The sequence below is a fragment of the Alligator mississippiensis genome, chromosome 14 (genome assembly GCF_030867095.1).
Source record: "Alligator mississippiensis isolate rAllMis1 chromosome 14, rAllMis1, whole genome shotgun sequence".
Taxonomy (NCBI): domain Eukaryota; kingdom Metazoa; phylum Chordata; order Crocodylia; family Alligatoridae; genus Alligator; species Alligator mississippiensis.
The window spans coordinates 3041338-3054625 of NC_081837.1; the positions used below are offsets into that span (position 1 = coordinate 3041338).

The 13288-nt window shown below is 57.4% G+C and overlaps 1 protein-coding gene and 1 non-coding gene across 2 annotated transcripts in view; one reads left to right on the forward strand and one right to left on the reverse strand.

Moving 5' to 3' along the window:
• Positions 1 to 13288, forward strand: part of DOC2B (double C2 domain beta) — a 65489-nt gene that overhangs the window by 11109 nt on the left and 41092 nt on the right. The window contains exons 2-3 of the mRNA XM_059717017.1: positions 4515 to 4594; positions 10596 to 10670. Of these exons, the coding sequence (XP_059573000.1) occupies positions 4515 to 4594; positions 10596 to 10670 (155 nt within the window). The remainder of the gene's footprint in view (positions 1 to 4514; positions 4595 to 10595; positions 10671 to 13288) is intronic.
• Positions 12953 to 13114, reverse strand: LOC132245246 (U1 spliceosomal RNA). The gene has a single exon (XR_009457076.1). It is a non-coding gene; the product is annotated as a U1 spliceosomal RNA (small nuclear RNA).

A 13288-nucleotide genomic window follows, 5' to 3' on the forward strand; every position in this document is an offset into this window, starting at 1 on the left:
TTGCCCTGAGGCCTAAGGGACATGAAGACAGATCCATTAGAGGTGGGGAGATGCCCCTGGTGATAGGGTCTGGGTTAAGTATGCCAGACACAGCAGAGCAGGACCCGTGCCTCCTGCATCCCATCTGCTGCTCTGACCCAGCGTCGCTGCTTCTTCTTGCCCTGCCCTTAGGGTGCAGCTGGGCTGCGCACTGCCAGCTTGGAGCTCGCCTGCCAGCAGCCTCCGTAACACCACGGAGCAGGATGGATGCAAGTTACCCTTCTGCTCCCCAGACCACAGAAAGCCTCAGGACAGAGAAGAGGCCTGATCCATCTGCCAAGGAGACAGACGGCTGCTCCAGGCACACTGTGCTTTTTTGAGAGGCAGTGTAGAAGCAGGCAAGCATGCGGTGCCTCCCTATTTTGTCTGCCCTGCTGCAAACGGTACGTCTCTGCGAGGGCAGAGAGGTGCTCGGGGCTGTCACCATCCCCTGGCCCAAGTTCACTTTTGAGCCAAGCCTGTGATTTAAATTCTGAATCACCAAATCCATCAAGCGCAGACGCTGCTCTTGTTGGGATGAAACGAGGGACCCTGTAGCCGAGCTCAGGACGGTCGGACTTGGGGATCTCAGCAGAAGATGCGTCTGTTCCCTGGCAGGCCCCGGCTCTGGGCAGGGACATCAGCAAGGAGCGCCAAGTTCTGCTGGCCCATGCTAGCCACTGGTTGGTAGTTTGCAACGGGAATGAGATCCATGCGTCCGTTTGCCTGTTTACCAGGGAGCATTCAGCTAATTATAGCTGCAGCTTGGATGGCTGTGCAAGGCTTGGATGGAGCCCACTCCTCTCTGCCATCTGAGTAATGCTAATGATCTTATGCTGATATAATTTCTCAGCCCATGGACCAAAGGCACTTGACAAACTCCTGGGCACTGAATGCTGCCTCCTGGTTTGGAGCATGGCACTGCTTTCCTCGCTCTTGGAGAGGATCTGACGCAAATCCCACTAGAAAAGGCCAAGCGCTTGGCAGGCCAGGACCAGAACCTCTTGCTGTCACTGCCCGCTTCTTCAAGGCCCGTCATGTGCAAGTCGCATCTGGCTGAGGACGTGGCTGCAAAGGGAACTGGCCAGAATAGCAATTGAAGCATCCAGCGCTTGTGGAATAGCTCATGTGGGTGCTGGGACCTGAAAGAAACCTTGGGGCATCTTGATAGGGAACAAGTCATAGGCTGAATGGGGGGAAAATCACGCTGCGTGCACTGAGGAGGGCTGGGTGCATTGTGGAAGGGATGCTGGATGCTTGTATGGTTTTAAAGAGAGCTTTTCCCTGTGTGAATGCTAGCTCTCTGCTTGCTCCAGGGCCTTCTGGGTCCAGCCAATTCTGTCCATTCACCGCAGCGTCTTGGTTGCAGGTCTCACCGGGGATGGGTGATTGAAAGAGAACGATGTTATTTGCTGAACTGCGAGTGGGTTTATGACCTTCTCAGGTGCAGTTTAAAATTTGGGGCCAAACTGGCCCTGTGAGCAGAGCCCCGGTGCCCCTGCTCGGTGGGAGGTGCGAAAGCTTTCCACACTTGCTCACTCTGTTCATACCAGGCAGGATGGCAGCGAGCCCAGGTGTGATGCCGGTATTTCAGCGTGCTGCACGGTGGCTCTGAACACAGCACGTGGGAGCAGGTCTGGCTCTGTGCATGCAGGACTGACACACGGCCTGCGCAGAGTCTCCCGGGACACCTGCGAACACGGGAGTCAGTTGGTCGTTCACGTATCTGAGCAGAGCAGTTGGGTGGGATTTGGAGGCTGCTCATCTCCTGCTGCAGGGAGTGCCACCTGCCCTCTTGAGTGTGGGGACCTGTCACCTGCCCACGACAGGCATCTCGCAGTGTTTGCCTGTCTCAGCCAGAGGGGATGGACCGTGCTGCTCAAGGCCCCCCCAGCCTCCTGGGTTTAGAGACTCCCATGGCACAGTGATACTTGCAGGCAGCCCTAAGCCCTCTGTGTGTGGGGCTGTTAAACTGCAGGGCTCTCCAGCAGGGCCAGGCACTGCTGGCTGCCTTCAGGCAAACAGGATCCCAAGAGCAGTAGCTGAATGCATTTCCCAGCTCCTGCCTCTCCAGGCCCAGCTGCGTCTGTCCCTCGCTCAGTGTCTCTCAGCTGTGTTGCAGCACGTGGCAGCGAGTCCCTCCCAGGGAGCCCGGCGCAGTGCTGGTTGGCCAGACGGACAGTGCCTCTGGCTGCAGCGTGGGCCGGCAGCCCGGAGAAGGGACACAAAGCAGGGGAACCAGGACTTCTGTGTGGGAGATGCTCTTCACTGGGTGACAGCCTTGCAGGGATGGGGGGGTCTAGGAGGTAAGTGTAGATGACAGGAGGGAAGGTTGGAAGAGCTGGACTGATACAGCACAGGGAAGAGGAAATGCAGGGTGGGGTCTGATGGCAGTCCTTGGATACAGAGGGCTGTTATACAAAGGAGGGTGGTCCATCAGTAGTTCTCAGAGGGCTGGGCAAGAAGTCAGGGGCTTAAACTGGGTCAGGGTGATTAGGCACTGGAGCAGGTGGCTGAGAAAGCTGCGGAAACCCTGCCGGGCTGGTGAGCCAAAGAGCTGCGTGTGCTGGTTCAGAGAGTGGCTGGACCCCCAGGTCTCCTGAGGGCCCTGCCAGCCTCCTGCTTCTCTGCATCCATGTCCTTGGAGATCTCCTCTTCTCCCCACGGCGCGTGGAGCGGAGGAAGCTGCGTCCTCATCTTGGCTCCCGAGGGGAGTGCACGGTTGATGCAGCACCTGTTGCCTGCAGCTGCCGAGCACGTTGAGGGAAGTCTGACACTGGCTGGAGGTCACACTCCAATGCTGCAGCGGTCTCCTGTCGAGGGCATGCTGTGCAACGCCCATGCTGAATGGCTGGGCTGTTAATTGCTCTCACTGTTCTTTGTCACTCTGCTGCCACCAGGCCGGTGCAGGATCAGGGATGATGTACGTGATGCAGGGACCAGGAACGATCCAGCATTCAGGGATGATGCATGTGAAACTTAGTGGCAGCTCAGGCCCAAAATGCCGGTGCGTGGGAGCTCCACACTGAACGTGAAGCGCACAGAAATGTTCTGGCTCCAGAGCACCGGAGGGGGATGAGTGCAGGTCAGGGGGATTCTCTGTGAGCAAAGTGAAGTCAGTGGAGCTCGGGCCATTACAGCAGTAGGAGGTGGTGTATTCACTGCCGATATCGGTGCTGCAGTGTCGACACAATCATTGAGATCCCTGCTGCCGGAGACAGACGGGGACCTCTCTCGCTATCTGCTTGGGTTCGCAGATCCGAGGGGCAGAGGAGGCTCTGAGCACGCAGCTGAGAACCGGGAGGGAGGGAGGCTTCTTTGAGTGCTCTGGAACTTGCTGCTTCCTAATGCTCCTCGTAGTTGATCAGATGGGGGCTAGTGGCCAAGAAAACAGCCCTCAATGCCGATGAGGCTCCCTGAGCTAGCCTGCCCCTCTGTAGGGGCAGAGCAAGCCACGGAGAGCCCCTGCTCCCGGAGAAGCCGCAGGACAGCAGCCCCTCACCTTCCCAGTGCAGATCCTTCCCGGCCCTTGGTGGTCCCTGGCCTGGCAGCTCCCAGGTTTGTTCTTTAGGCCTGCAGCTCTTTGCTGTGCTGGCTGCTGTGCACACCCTGCGGGGAGCTCACAGCAGCCTGTGCACCACACAGCTCCCCACACACATGGCCCCTCATGCCAGCCCAGCTCCTGGGAGCAGAGCAGGCTTGGGGCGGCTGCGGGCATGGGGCCTCCACACAGGTTTGGTCCGACATTCCCACCGTGGCCGCTAGAGGCCGCCGGGCCACTTGTAGAGCGGGCAGCAGCCGTGGCAGCAGGGAGTGCAGGGGTCTCTGGGCTGGGGGTACCCAGCCTCCCCCAGCCTGCGACGGGACAGTAGGGCCTGCGAGGAGGAGCAAGGGAGGTGGTTTCCTAGGGGGTGGGTGGTGGCTGCCCCAGCTGCAGTGCCTGTCAGCCCACGGGGCTGTGGCCAGGTGGACTCTGTGCCATCACCAGGGAAGGGAAGGGAAGGGAAGGGAAGGGAAGGGAAGGGAAGGGAAGGGAAGGGCCAGGCGTGGCTTTCACTCCAGCAGAAGTTCCCAGCTTCTGCCGGGGCAGCAGCGGCTCTCCCCAGAGGTGTCCAGCCCCACGTGCCTTGCTGCCTGGGCACGGCTGTGGGTTCATGTGGAGTGGACTGGCATCTGCGTGGTGTCAGCTGCACATGTTAGTGCCTCTCCAGAGCCAAGGTGTTTTCTTCCCTGCAGGCCTGAGAGTCCATCCTGCTCCCACCAGAGCCATAGGAGCCTTCCTGTACCCACAGGGTTGGGGCCATGGAGCTGCGTGTGCATGGCCGGAGGTGCCAGGACCCTCATGGCAGTGCAGCGCCAGGCTCGCTGGCTTGTTTGCAGCAGGCTGACCGGGGAGGGGGCTGTTGCTGGGAGCTCCTCACGCCCCCACAAGTCCATACCCTGGCAACAATCCCTTCCGGGGTGACAGGCTGATCGCAGCCTCTTTTCTTTTACAGCCACGCTGGGGACGTTGGATTTCAGCCTGCTGTACGATCAGGAGAACAACGCGCTCCACTGCACAATCAACAGAGCCAAGGTACGTCTCTGCCAGCAAGCCACCATATACACACATTGTCCGACCTCCACCCGGCCTCCCATGGCCGCTCGCCCACCTGGGCTGAGCCACGGGCTCCAGTGCTGCCATTCCCAGCTCTGTGCCTTCCCATCGCTCCCTTTCTTGAAGTATTTGCTAAAATTAAATGGAGATGTGGACGTGGTGCTGGGCTGAGCCCACTGCGGCACTTGTGGGAGCGTGGGCATGGGGTGGCTGGGAGGGGGAGTGAGGAGGGGCACAAGCAATCACTTGCCTGGACCTGGCAGATCCCCCTCTCCCTGCTCTGGTTCCCTTTTTTCTCCTTTTGGCTTTTCCCTTCTCCCTCTTTCCTTCCTCTCATTGGTTTGTGCTTTTTTCCCCTTCCTTTGTTTTCCCTCTTCATCTCCCTGGTCTGTGCTCCTCGGTCGCAGTCCTCTGCACTGGGTAGCACCTTGGCCCCACCATGCCAGAAACGACACAGGCCAGGGAAGGAGCGGGGACCTGAGATGGGCTGGGGGCTGGGGGTGTCTGCTGGAAATAGCAGATCCCATTGGGAGAGTGGTGGTTACTTTGCTCTGGAGGTGGGGAGCGGCTGGCAGAGGGGGTCGGAACAGGACCACGGGGCCTGAGCCCAGGGTAGAGCTGTGAAGGGCACAGCAAAGGGGCTGGAGCTGGGGTTTGCTGAGCTAAGCGCCTGCCCTCCCCCTCTCCTCCCACGTAATTCCTGGAGCCAGGCGTGGGCCCCGTGTCATCCCAGCTGGGAGGAGGCTGGCCATTCGCCGTCAGGCAGCACAGCGTCAGCATGTTGGATCAGCTGCTTGCTCCAGAGGTGGCCTCTGCAAACAGCTGGCAGACACAAGGCATTTCCTTGGCTTGCCGTCAAATGCCAAGGCTGGCATTTCCCCACCTGCACGGAGCATGGTGGAGCAGAGGGCTGTCCGTCAGCTGCCTTCCCACCCGGCCCCGGGATTGGCAGGAGTCGGCATGTCCAGCTCCCCACATCCTGGAAGAGGAGGTGGAAAAGGGCTGGCTCTGCAGCCCTGGGGCAGCAAACGCTGAACACGGCCACAGCCTCCGTGTGTCCCTCAGGCTGTCTGGCTCCAGGGTCCCTCCCTGGGAAAGCCTGGGTCCCTCCCTGGGAATCCCTGGGGCCAAGCAGGAATGATATTCCTCCCCTGCCGGCCCAGGGAGTGCAGGCACCGAGGTCCACATGGTGATGGAGCTGGCCCCAGAGCTTCTCCAAAGAGAACCGCTGCCTGGGCCAGGGGCAGAAGCAGCCCCTGCACGGTCTTAGCTTCAGACTTCCTCTCCCTGTCACCACTATCCATTTCCTTCCCGCTCTCATTCTCTCGCTCTTCTGTTTTGTTTCTCTCATCATCTGCTTGCTCTCATTCCACCTCTTGTCTGGGGAAAGCTGCCCAAGCTCGCACACCGAAAGGTAAGAGGTCTCCTCCCCATCCTCACAACCGTTCCCTGCCAGGCAAAGCTGATAGATAGCTGACAGAGGCAAAGCTTGGCATAGCCGTAGAGCCCTAGATTAGCTGGCGATGGATGTGAGGGAGCCTTGCTCTTCGAGCACCACAGAGGCTGGGCTGCCCCGGCCCTCTGCAGAGCCCTCATATTGCAGCCCGTCGGGGCTGAGGCTGAGAGAAAGGGGCATCCTCTTGACTTTCAAAGTGGGGAAACCTCCTGTAAGCACCAGAGGCACCAGGGCTCTGTGAAGCCCTCACCGCCGTCCCCTCTGTCTCTCCAGGAGCTCTCCAGCCCCTGCCTGCATGGGGTGCACAGTACGGTGCCAGACCGGACAGTGATCTCCCATGTGTCCATGACCGCCTTCTCCATGGCTTGGCCGGCTGACTCCCACTCGCTGCTTTGGGAAGCAATTCTCCCCTCCTGCTGCTGAAGTCGCCGGGCAGGGCTTTCTGATTAGCCCATGTCGTCCTCAAAACTGCAGTAAATTAGAGGAAGGGTGGGGGGAGAGGGAGGGAAAGAGAGAAGCAGCCGGTGTTGTTTTTGTACGGTCCGAGCCCTCAACCAGGGCTCCCGGGCACAGCCGCAGTGTCGGCTTTGGCACAGTCTGGACTCTTGCACTACAACAGCTGCTGGCAGCTCCCCCCACCCTTGCAGCTGGCATTTCAAACTTCTCAGGATTTTAGCAGCCCCAGTTTTCCCCATAAATAAAACCTCCTTCTCTTTCCCTTCCCTTTGACCCATCCCTGCTTCTCTCTATGTAGTCTAATCTTCAGCCGTTGTCTATCTGCTCAAGTGTCTCTCCTGAGCCCTTTTATCTTCTGTGCAGGGTAGGAGAGGGCTGAGCTGGTTCTGGGGCATATTGTGGCAGATATCTCACAATGGGTTTAACCCTTTCTCTGGCAGTCCTTTGGGAGATCTGGGCAGGCTGGACAGCCAGTGGGCCCCACCTGATGCTAGCTCATCCGTTGCCTTTGGAGGTGCTTGCTTGTTTAGTGTTTGTTTGCAGTAGGGCCTACAAAATGCCAGGGCTTCCCTGGCATGCAGAACAGGGCAATCCTGGGCTCGAGGGCCCCTGGCAGGGAACACTGGGTGCCCAAAGGGGGGCAGTCCCTTGAGCACTTGCCCAAGGCGAGCCTGACTGCACAGCATCCAGTGCAGTTGTCGCTGTGTCATCAGCGGGGTTGGGGTCGGTTGGGTTTCTCGGTGTGGGGATGGGCTGCGATGGATGGAAACGCCGCCAGAACGAACGAGCTGTTGCCTGGACAGGCTATGCTCCATGTTCAGGGTGGTTTGCAGGCAGCAGAGAAGGGCTAACAAATGATTTGTGGCTAAGCCAGCATAGTCCGGCTGGGGACAGAACCCGTTCCTCTGACTCGAGCTGCAGAGAGCCTGGGTGGTGCGTGCATGTGAGACGCTCGGGAGATGCAACAGTTGCTGAGCACAGTATCGGTCACTTCTAAATGGACCCACCACCCCCTGTCTGTCTGTGCGGCGCCGCTGTGGGATGACTGCAAGACAGAGCAATGCTAGTGGTAGTGGCTGGGTCCCTGTGCAGCTCCAGCAGGGGATCAGGGTCATGGAGAAGGATCATTTTTGCTAGCTCAAATGCGCAGACAGGGCAGGTCCTTCCTCATGGCTGTGCAGAGGAGGCGGGAGGGGGCCAGCCAGGCCAGGCTCAGAAATGCCACGCTGGTGTAACCGGGCCAGTGCAGGCCCTCAAACAGGCGCTGGCACTTTTGTGGACAAAGGACTTTCCATTTATCCAGGTCTCTCTGCACTGCCAGTTCTCCCCTGCTGTCCTCTGACACCACTCCAGTGCAAGCTGTCCCAAATCCACAGCCAGTAACTTCACTGGCTTCCAGGCAGCATTTGGGAAGGGAAGGGCTGCCGTGCAGCCTGCACACCTGTAGTGGAGCCAGGCAGGGGCTAGGTTAGCGTGACTGGCAGCCAGGCTGCTGGAAGTCTCCTGCTTTGCTCTGAGCGTGTCCTCTGCTCTGTTCCTCAGCTGGACCCCACAGGGCTTTCCCTCCCAGCAGGGCCCGTGCTGCCCAGTGAGGAGGGCATCCAGGAGGGCCCACGTACCTGCGAGCTAAGGCAGCAGGGCAGCCCATCCCTAACCACGATGTGACCTTGGCTGTGTCGCTGCTGGCTTCGTTTTCCCAGCTGCCCCAGCCTGCCGTGGGCAGCCAGAGCTTCTGTGAAAAGCCCCTTTCTCCCCCGTGTCTCTGATTTTAGTGTTTCGAAACACAGGACTATTCCACTGCTGTGAGATCCCCAGCAGAGAGGGGCAAGGAGCATCTGATAGGGGCTCTCGGGTGTTTCTGGCAAATATTGGCACAGCCTGATGAGCTGTGGGACCCCTGGGCTCCAGCATGAACTCCCCGGGCTGGCTCTGAGCGGCACAGAGAGTACTAGGCAGGAGATCCACCTCTGCATGTGTAAGTGATGATGGAATTGATCTGTGTCTCCTGTGATTTCTGTGCCGTTCTAGCATGGACTTAATAAGCAGCCTGATTAGCACCGCTCATAATTAAATCCTATTGATCTGCCTTCAGCTAAACGCGGTTAGCGCACGGAGTGGCTGGGAGGCGGCAGGGCCGCTGCTTTCTGAGGGACATGGTTGGGGCCGTTGTTCTGCCTTTGGGGGTGGATCTCAGCGGGTTGCATCTTGTGGAGGTCCATGCATGGGGCTAGGGACCAGCTCTGTGTTAGTGCTTCGTGGCTCAGATGGGAGCACATAAGTCAGTTTGGTGTGAGCAGGTCTGAGTGCCTGTGGGAAGGGGAGGGGCTGTGGGCCAGCTTCAGTGTGGAAACAACGGGTGATTTTGCCCTGATGCCCCTGGGGGGGCTTTGCAATGCCAGGTGGCCTGGCCCGTGCAGCTCAGCTCTCTTCTTCTCCGTCTTTGGTGCTACCATCCCCGCTCTTCCAAACATCAGTGTTTTCTAAGTGAAGATCTCTCTGAGCCCACAACAGCCTTTGGCTCCTGTAGGATTACTGGATGCTCAGTGCGCTGCCAGAGCATTATCTTGGGCACCGGCTTCCCCACATGACCTGTGGTCTTTATAGCTGAGAGAGCAAAGCAACAGCAGGAGATGGTTTGAGTAGCTTATACTGAGGTCCTTGAGGTCCTCAGCTGTGAGAAAAATAGGGCGATGGAGCAAGCAGCCTGGGCATGTCCTTCGGAGGTATTTGGGACAAGGCTGGGGGAGGTCTGTCTGGAAACAGCGGGTCCTGCACTTGTGCAAGGGTTGGACTGGATGGGCCATGGCAACCCTCCCAGCCCTACTGTTCCAGTCCCGGGCTTCTCTCATGCCCAGCTCAGCCAGCGTATCTCAGCCTGGACCAGCATGAGCTCCTTGCTGCTGCGGTCCCGGGCTCCCTGCACACAGCTCTGCTGCTGCCTGCCCCCTGCTATTCCTGTCCCCGACCTCGTCCCCAAGCTGCTGTGGCAGTCGTATCGCATTAGTGCAATGATCCTGCAGCGAGTGACAAAGGGGCCTGGGGTGCAGGCGAGCGTGGGCTCCCTCATTGATGTCCGAAGCCAGTGCATGCCCGTTCCCAGGAGCAAAACGGGCCCCTGGTCTGCTCCCCCCAGGTCCCTGCTGAGGGCAGTCAGTATCCTCCGGACTGAAGGAGGCTTTAGGCTTGTCGCTGCACCAGACAAACTTCCAGCACTGTAGCCCCCGTGTCCTCCTCGCTTTCCCGTGGAAGACGCACTAAGGGGGCTGCCTCGTGCTAAGGGCTAGGGGCACCTGGGCCAAAGGATATGCCCAGGGGACACGGCTTGGTGCAAAGTCTGGCAGCTCTCTGGTCTCGTCCATGAGATCCAAGCCAGCCTCCATGGCAGGTGCAGGGGCCCTCTGTGCTGTGCACCTCTCCTGTCCTCGGCATTGAGGCTGCCAGGGCATAGTCCCGAACAAGGCCAGTGCTGGGGCCTTGCTTGTTGCCCAGGCCTAGCATGGGGTGCGCGGCAGCATAGGGGAACCTGCTGGGCCGGGCACGTGGCTGGCCTGAGCTGCAGCTGCTCGGCCGTGGCAAGGTCACATCTGTTTCATTCTAAAATTAGCCATGCGCCTAAATCAGATCAAGCAATTTGAGGGGGAAGGGGGGGGGAGAGCAGACGCGAGGCTCCTGACTGCTCCCCAGCCACTGCCGCTCCCTTTGCCATCTCGCGTCTGGTTAAAAAGCCTTTAATGGCCCTCTTCAAAGGTAATTGAATTGGAACGAATCGATGGGCAGATTGCGCGGTGGCCTGGCTTCCTCCAACCCTGGGCATGGGGCGGCTGCTTGTTCACTGCTTGATTTTCAGGTCCGCGCCAAGCCTGGCAGGAGGAGGCTGGGGGCGAGGCAGGTTTTGGTCCCAGGCCCGAGGCTCCCCCCATCACTCTCGGCACAGGGCATTGCCCTTCAGCCTGGAGGAAGCATCTGAGCTGGGCCCCCAGGTCACAGTCCTCACCCTTGGTCTGAACAGCAAAGATCTGTAGTGTGCTGGCATTGTAACCTCTCCTCCTTTCCCTTTCTCCTCCTCAGGGCCTCAAGCCAATGGACCACAATGGTTTGGCGGACCCCTATGTCAAATTGCACTTACTCCCGGGCGCTAGTAAGGTGAGTTGGGTTTTGAGCCATCTGAGTCCCTTTACATGGCTTCTGTTTCGTGCTCAGCGGAGCTTATCCTGGTACATGCTTTGTGGAGGTTACCCTGCTTTGTGTCCTGTGACGTACAACATTGTGTCTGTGGGTTCTCTGTAAAAGCCACTGTGTGAAATAAACGTGTGTTGTCTTGAAGGCTCAGGTGCTCAGCCAGCCTCCTCTTAACACACACAAGTTGCACAGGCATCCCTGATCTGTTAGCACCACCAGCGTGCTTGGAGCTGTACGGTACAGAAAAAGAGACAGTCCCCAGAGAGCGCCTCTTTTGAAGGAGGCACGGAGGGGGTCAGATATTAGGCTGATGAGCAACACAGAGATGAACCTAAAGAGACAGGCAGTGGGCTGCACCAGGGGGAAGGACCCGTTCTGTTTGCTCTCTTTGGGAGCCCCTCGCTTAGAAGTGCCCGTGGTGCCGGCGTTCTCACCTAAGCACTTACTAGTTTCTGTCAAAACTGGGATTAAGTTGCAAATGTTCCTTCTTTTATAAAAATACCTCCTGGGGAAACTCTTCAAGGAAACCAAGAATTTTTGAAGGAAATGTTTTCATGTTCCAGGTCAAATTAGCCAGATCAGCCAGATCAGCTCCAAATCCTTTGAATCATTTGAGAACCGTAATAGCCCTACTACTAGCAAGTATCCTCCAACTTAGAAATTTCAGGGGGCTTCAGATACTTCCAGATTTTTTGGCAGGCACCCTACCTGCAGGCCCAAGCCTGGAGGCTTGGGGTCAGATGCCCCCAAGTTTCACTCGCCCTTAGCCGTACACTGCAAGCTGGCCAGTGGGAAGCTAACTACAAGGCTCTCGTAGGAAGTCCTCTTGTAGGAAGTCCTGTCTGCAAGCAGACAAGGGTGCACCCTCCGCTACACAGTGCCATTTTAATTACATTACTTTGGTCAGGGTATTTCCCGTGCTGCCTTTTTTTTTTTTCTTAAAAACAATTTATTAGAAAACCAGACCGTAACAAAAGGCTCAAAACGACCTCCAAGAGAGGCCTCACAAAAGGATAATTCAACATTCCAAATAAACTACTAAAAAGACATCGGAATTGGTATCATATTGCACGTCATCTCATTTTTTTTACACAGTATATACAAAACTTCCCTGAGTAGTGTCTATCGAACACATATTACACGTATCGTGTTAGACATCCTGTACTTTCCCGGAAAAAGAAAAGCGAGAACATACAGATCCCTTTGTTGTCTCTACCCCATGTACAACCCTAGCCAGCCTTTTCTACCCACAAAGGCTGACTCTTAGTTTAGCCTATACCTGTGCTGGGCTGAAACAACCCCCTGAAGTCCAGTTCTTGCCAGAATTTTTTCTCCCCTCCTTCTTTCACCCCAACTGGAGCAAAGAGATACAGCTGGGCCAGGAGTTTGATGGCATGAAAATGTAGCGTGACCTGGAGTTCACACGCAGCCTGGGGCTGATGGTGCTTCCAGAAGGAGAAGGAGGCCTTCAGATGAGACAGTGCCTCTGTTGAAAGCCTCACCTCTGGGAAGAGAGGCTCACTGGCCATTTCCTCTTGGCTGTGGCAGCACCACCAGCAACCTCCTTAATCACCAAGTCAGAGCAGCTTGGCTTTGGAGATTTGCAGCTCACGTGGGTCTGGGTCTCGTTGGCCAAGTTCTGAAGTGCCTGGGGCGGGAGGGGCAGAGCATGCCCTGTGCACCCGCTCCCGTTCACCCATGCCAGCCAGCCCGTGGCTGAGCAGGCTGGAGATGCATGTTGGGAGTGGTGCATGCAGATGGAGGGGCTGAGGCAGCCTAGGAGTAGAAGGGGCTGGTATAATCCCTTATTGTATAATGCTAGTCCAGGTGTTTCCCCTGTGACACCTGCAGAAGAGACTGCTGATTGTGGCCTCACCGCTATAGCTAGCGTATTGCAGGCTGGTGCATCCTGGAATAGTGCAGTGAGCTCAGGGCAAGCTGGGCAAAGTGCTGGGGGTCTGGCATGACAATATTTCATGTCAAGGCCCAAATCAGTACCAAATACACTTGGGCAAATCCCAAGAGTCAAGTCTCAAATTTTGACTGAGCACAGCTCAGTCATTCAAGTCTGTGTGGCTCTACTGCCAGGCAAATATCCCCTCTCCCAAACCCATCTGTCTGGGGCTTCGGATACTCCCCAAATCCATGGCAGGCATCCTATGTGCAAGCCCCAAGCCCAGAGGCCTTGGGGCTCAGATGCCCCATAGTCTCACTTGGTCCTAGCCAAAAGGCCAAGGAGAAAGCTAGGGGGAAAGCAAGAACACAGCTCCCCATTGCCACAAAACTGTGCAGTCATTTCCCGGATGTGGGGAAACTCACAGGGGTCAGCCTGCCCGGAGTGCACAGGGCCGGCCTCACCCCGGGAAATCACATTCGTGACCCCGTGGTCTCCCCTGCCAGGTTGATCTTGGCCAGAAGGCCATGCCTGGACATCTGTCCTGGCTCTCAGCAGACTGAACTCCAGAGCTCCTCAGAAAGCAGTTGTGCATGACATGGCTTTAAAGTCTGCATGAGCCAGACAGAATGGCACTGCTAGAAGAACAGCTCCTTTCTCTTCCTTTTTTGCTTTAAAAACCTCGCAG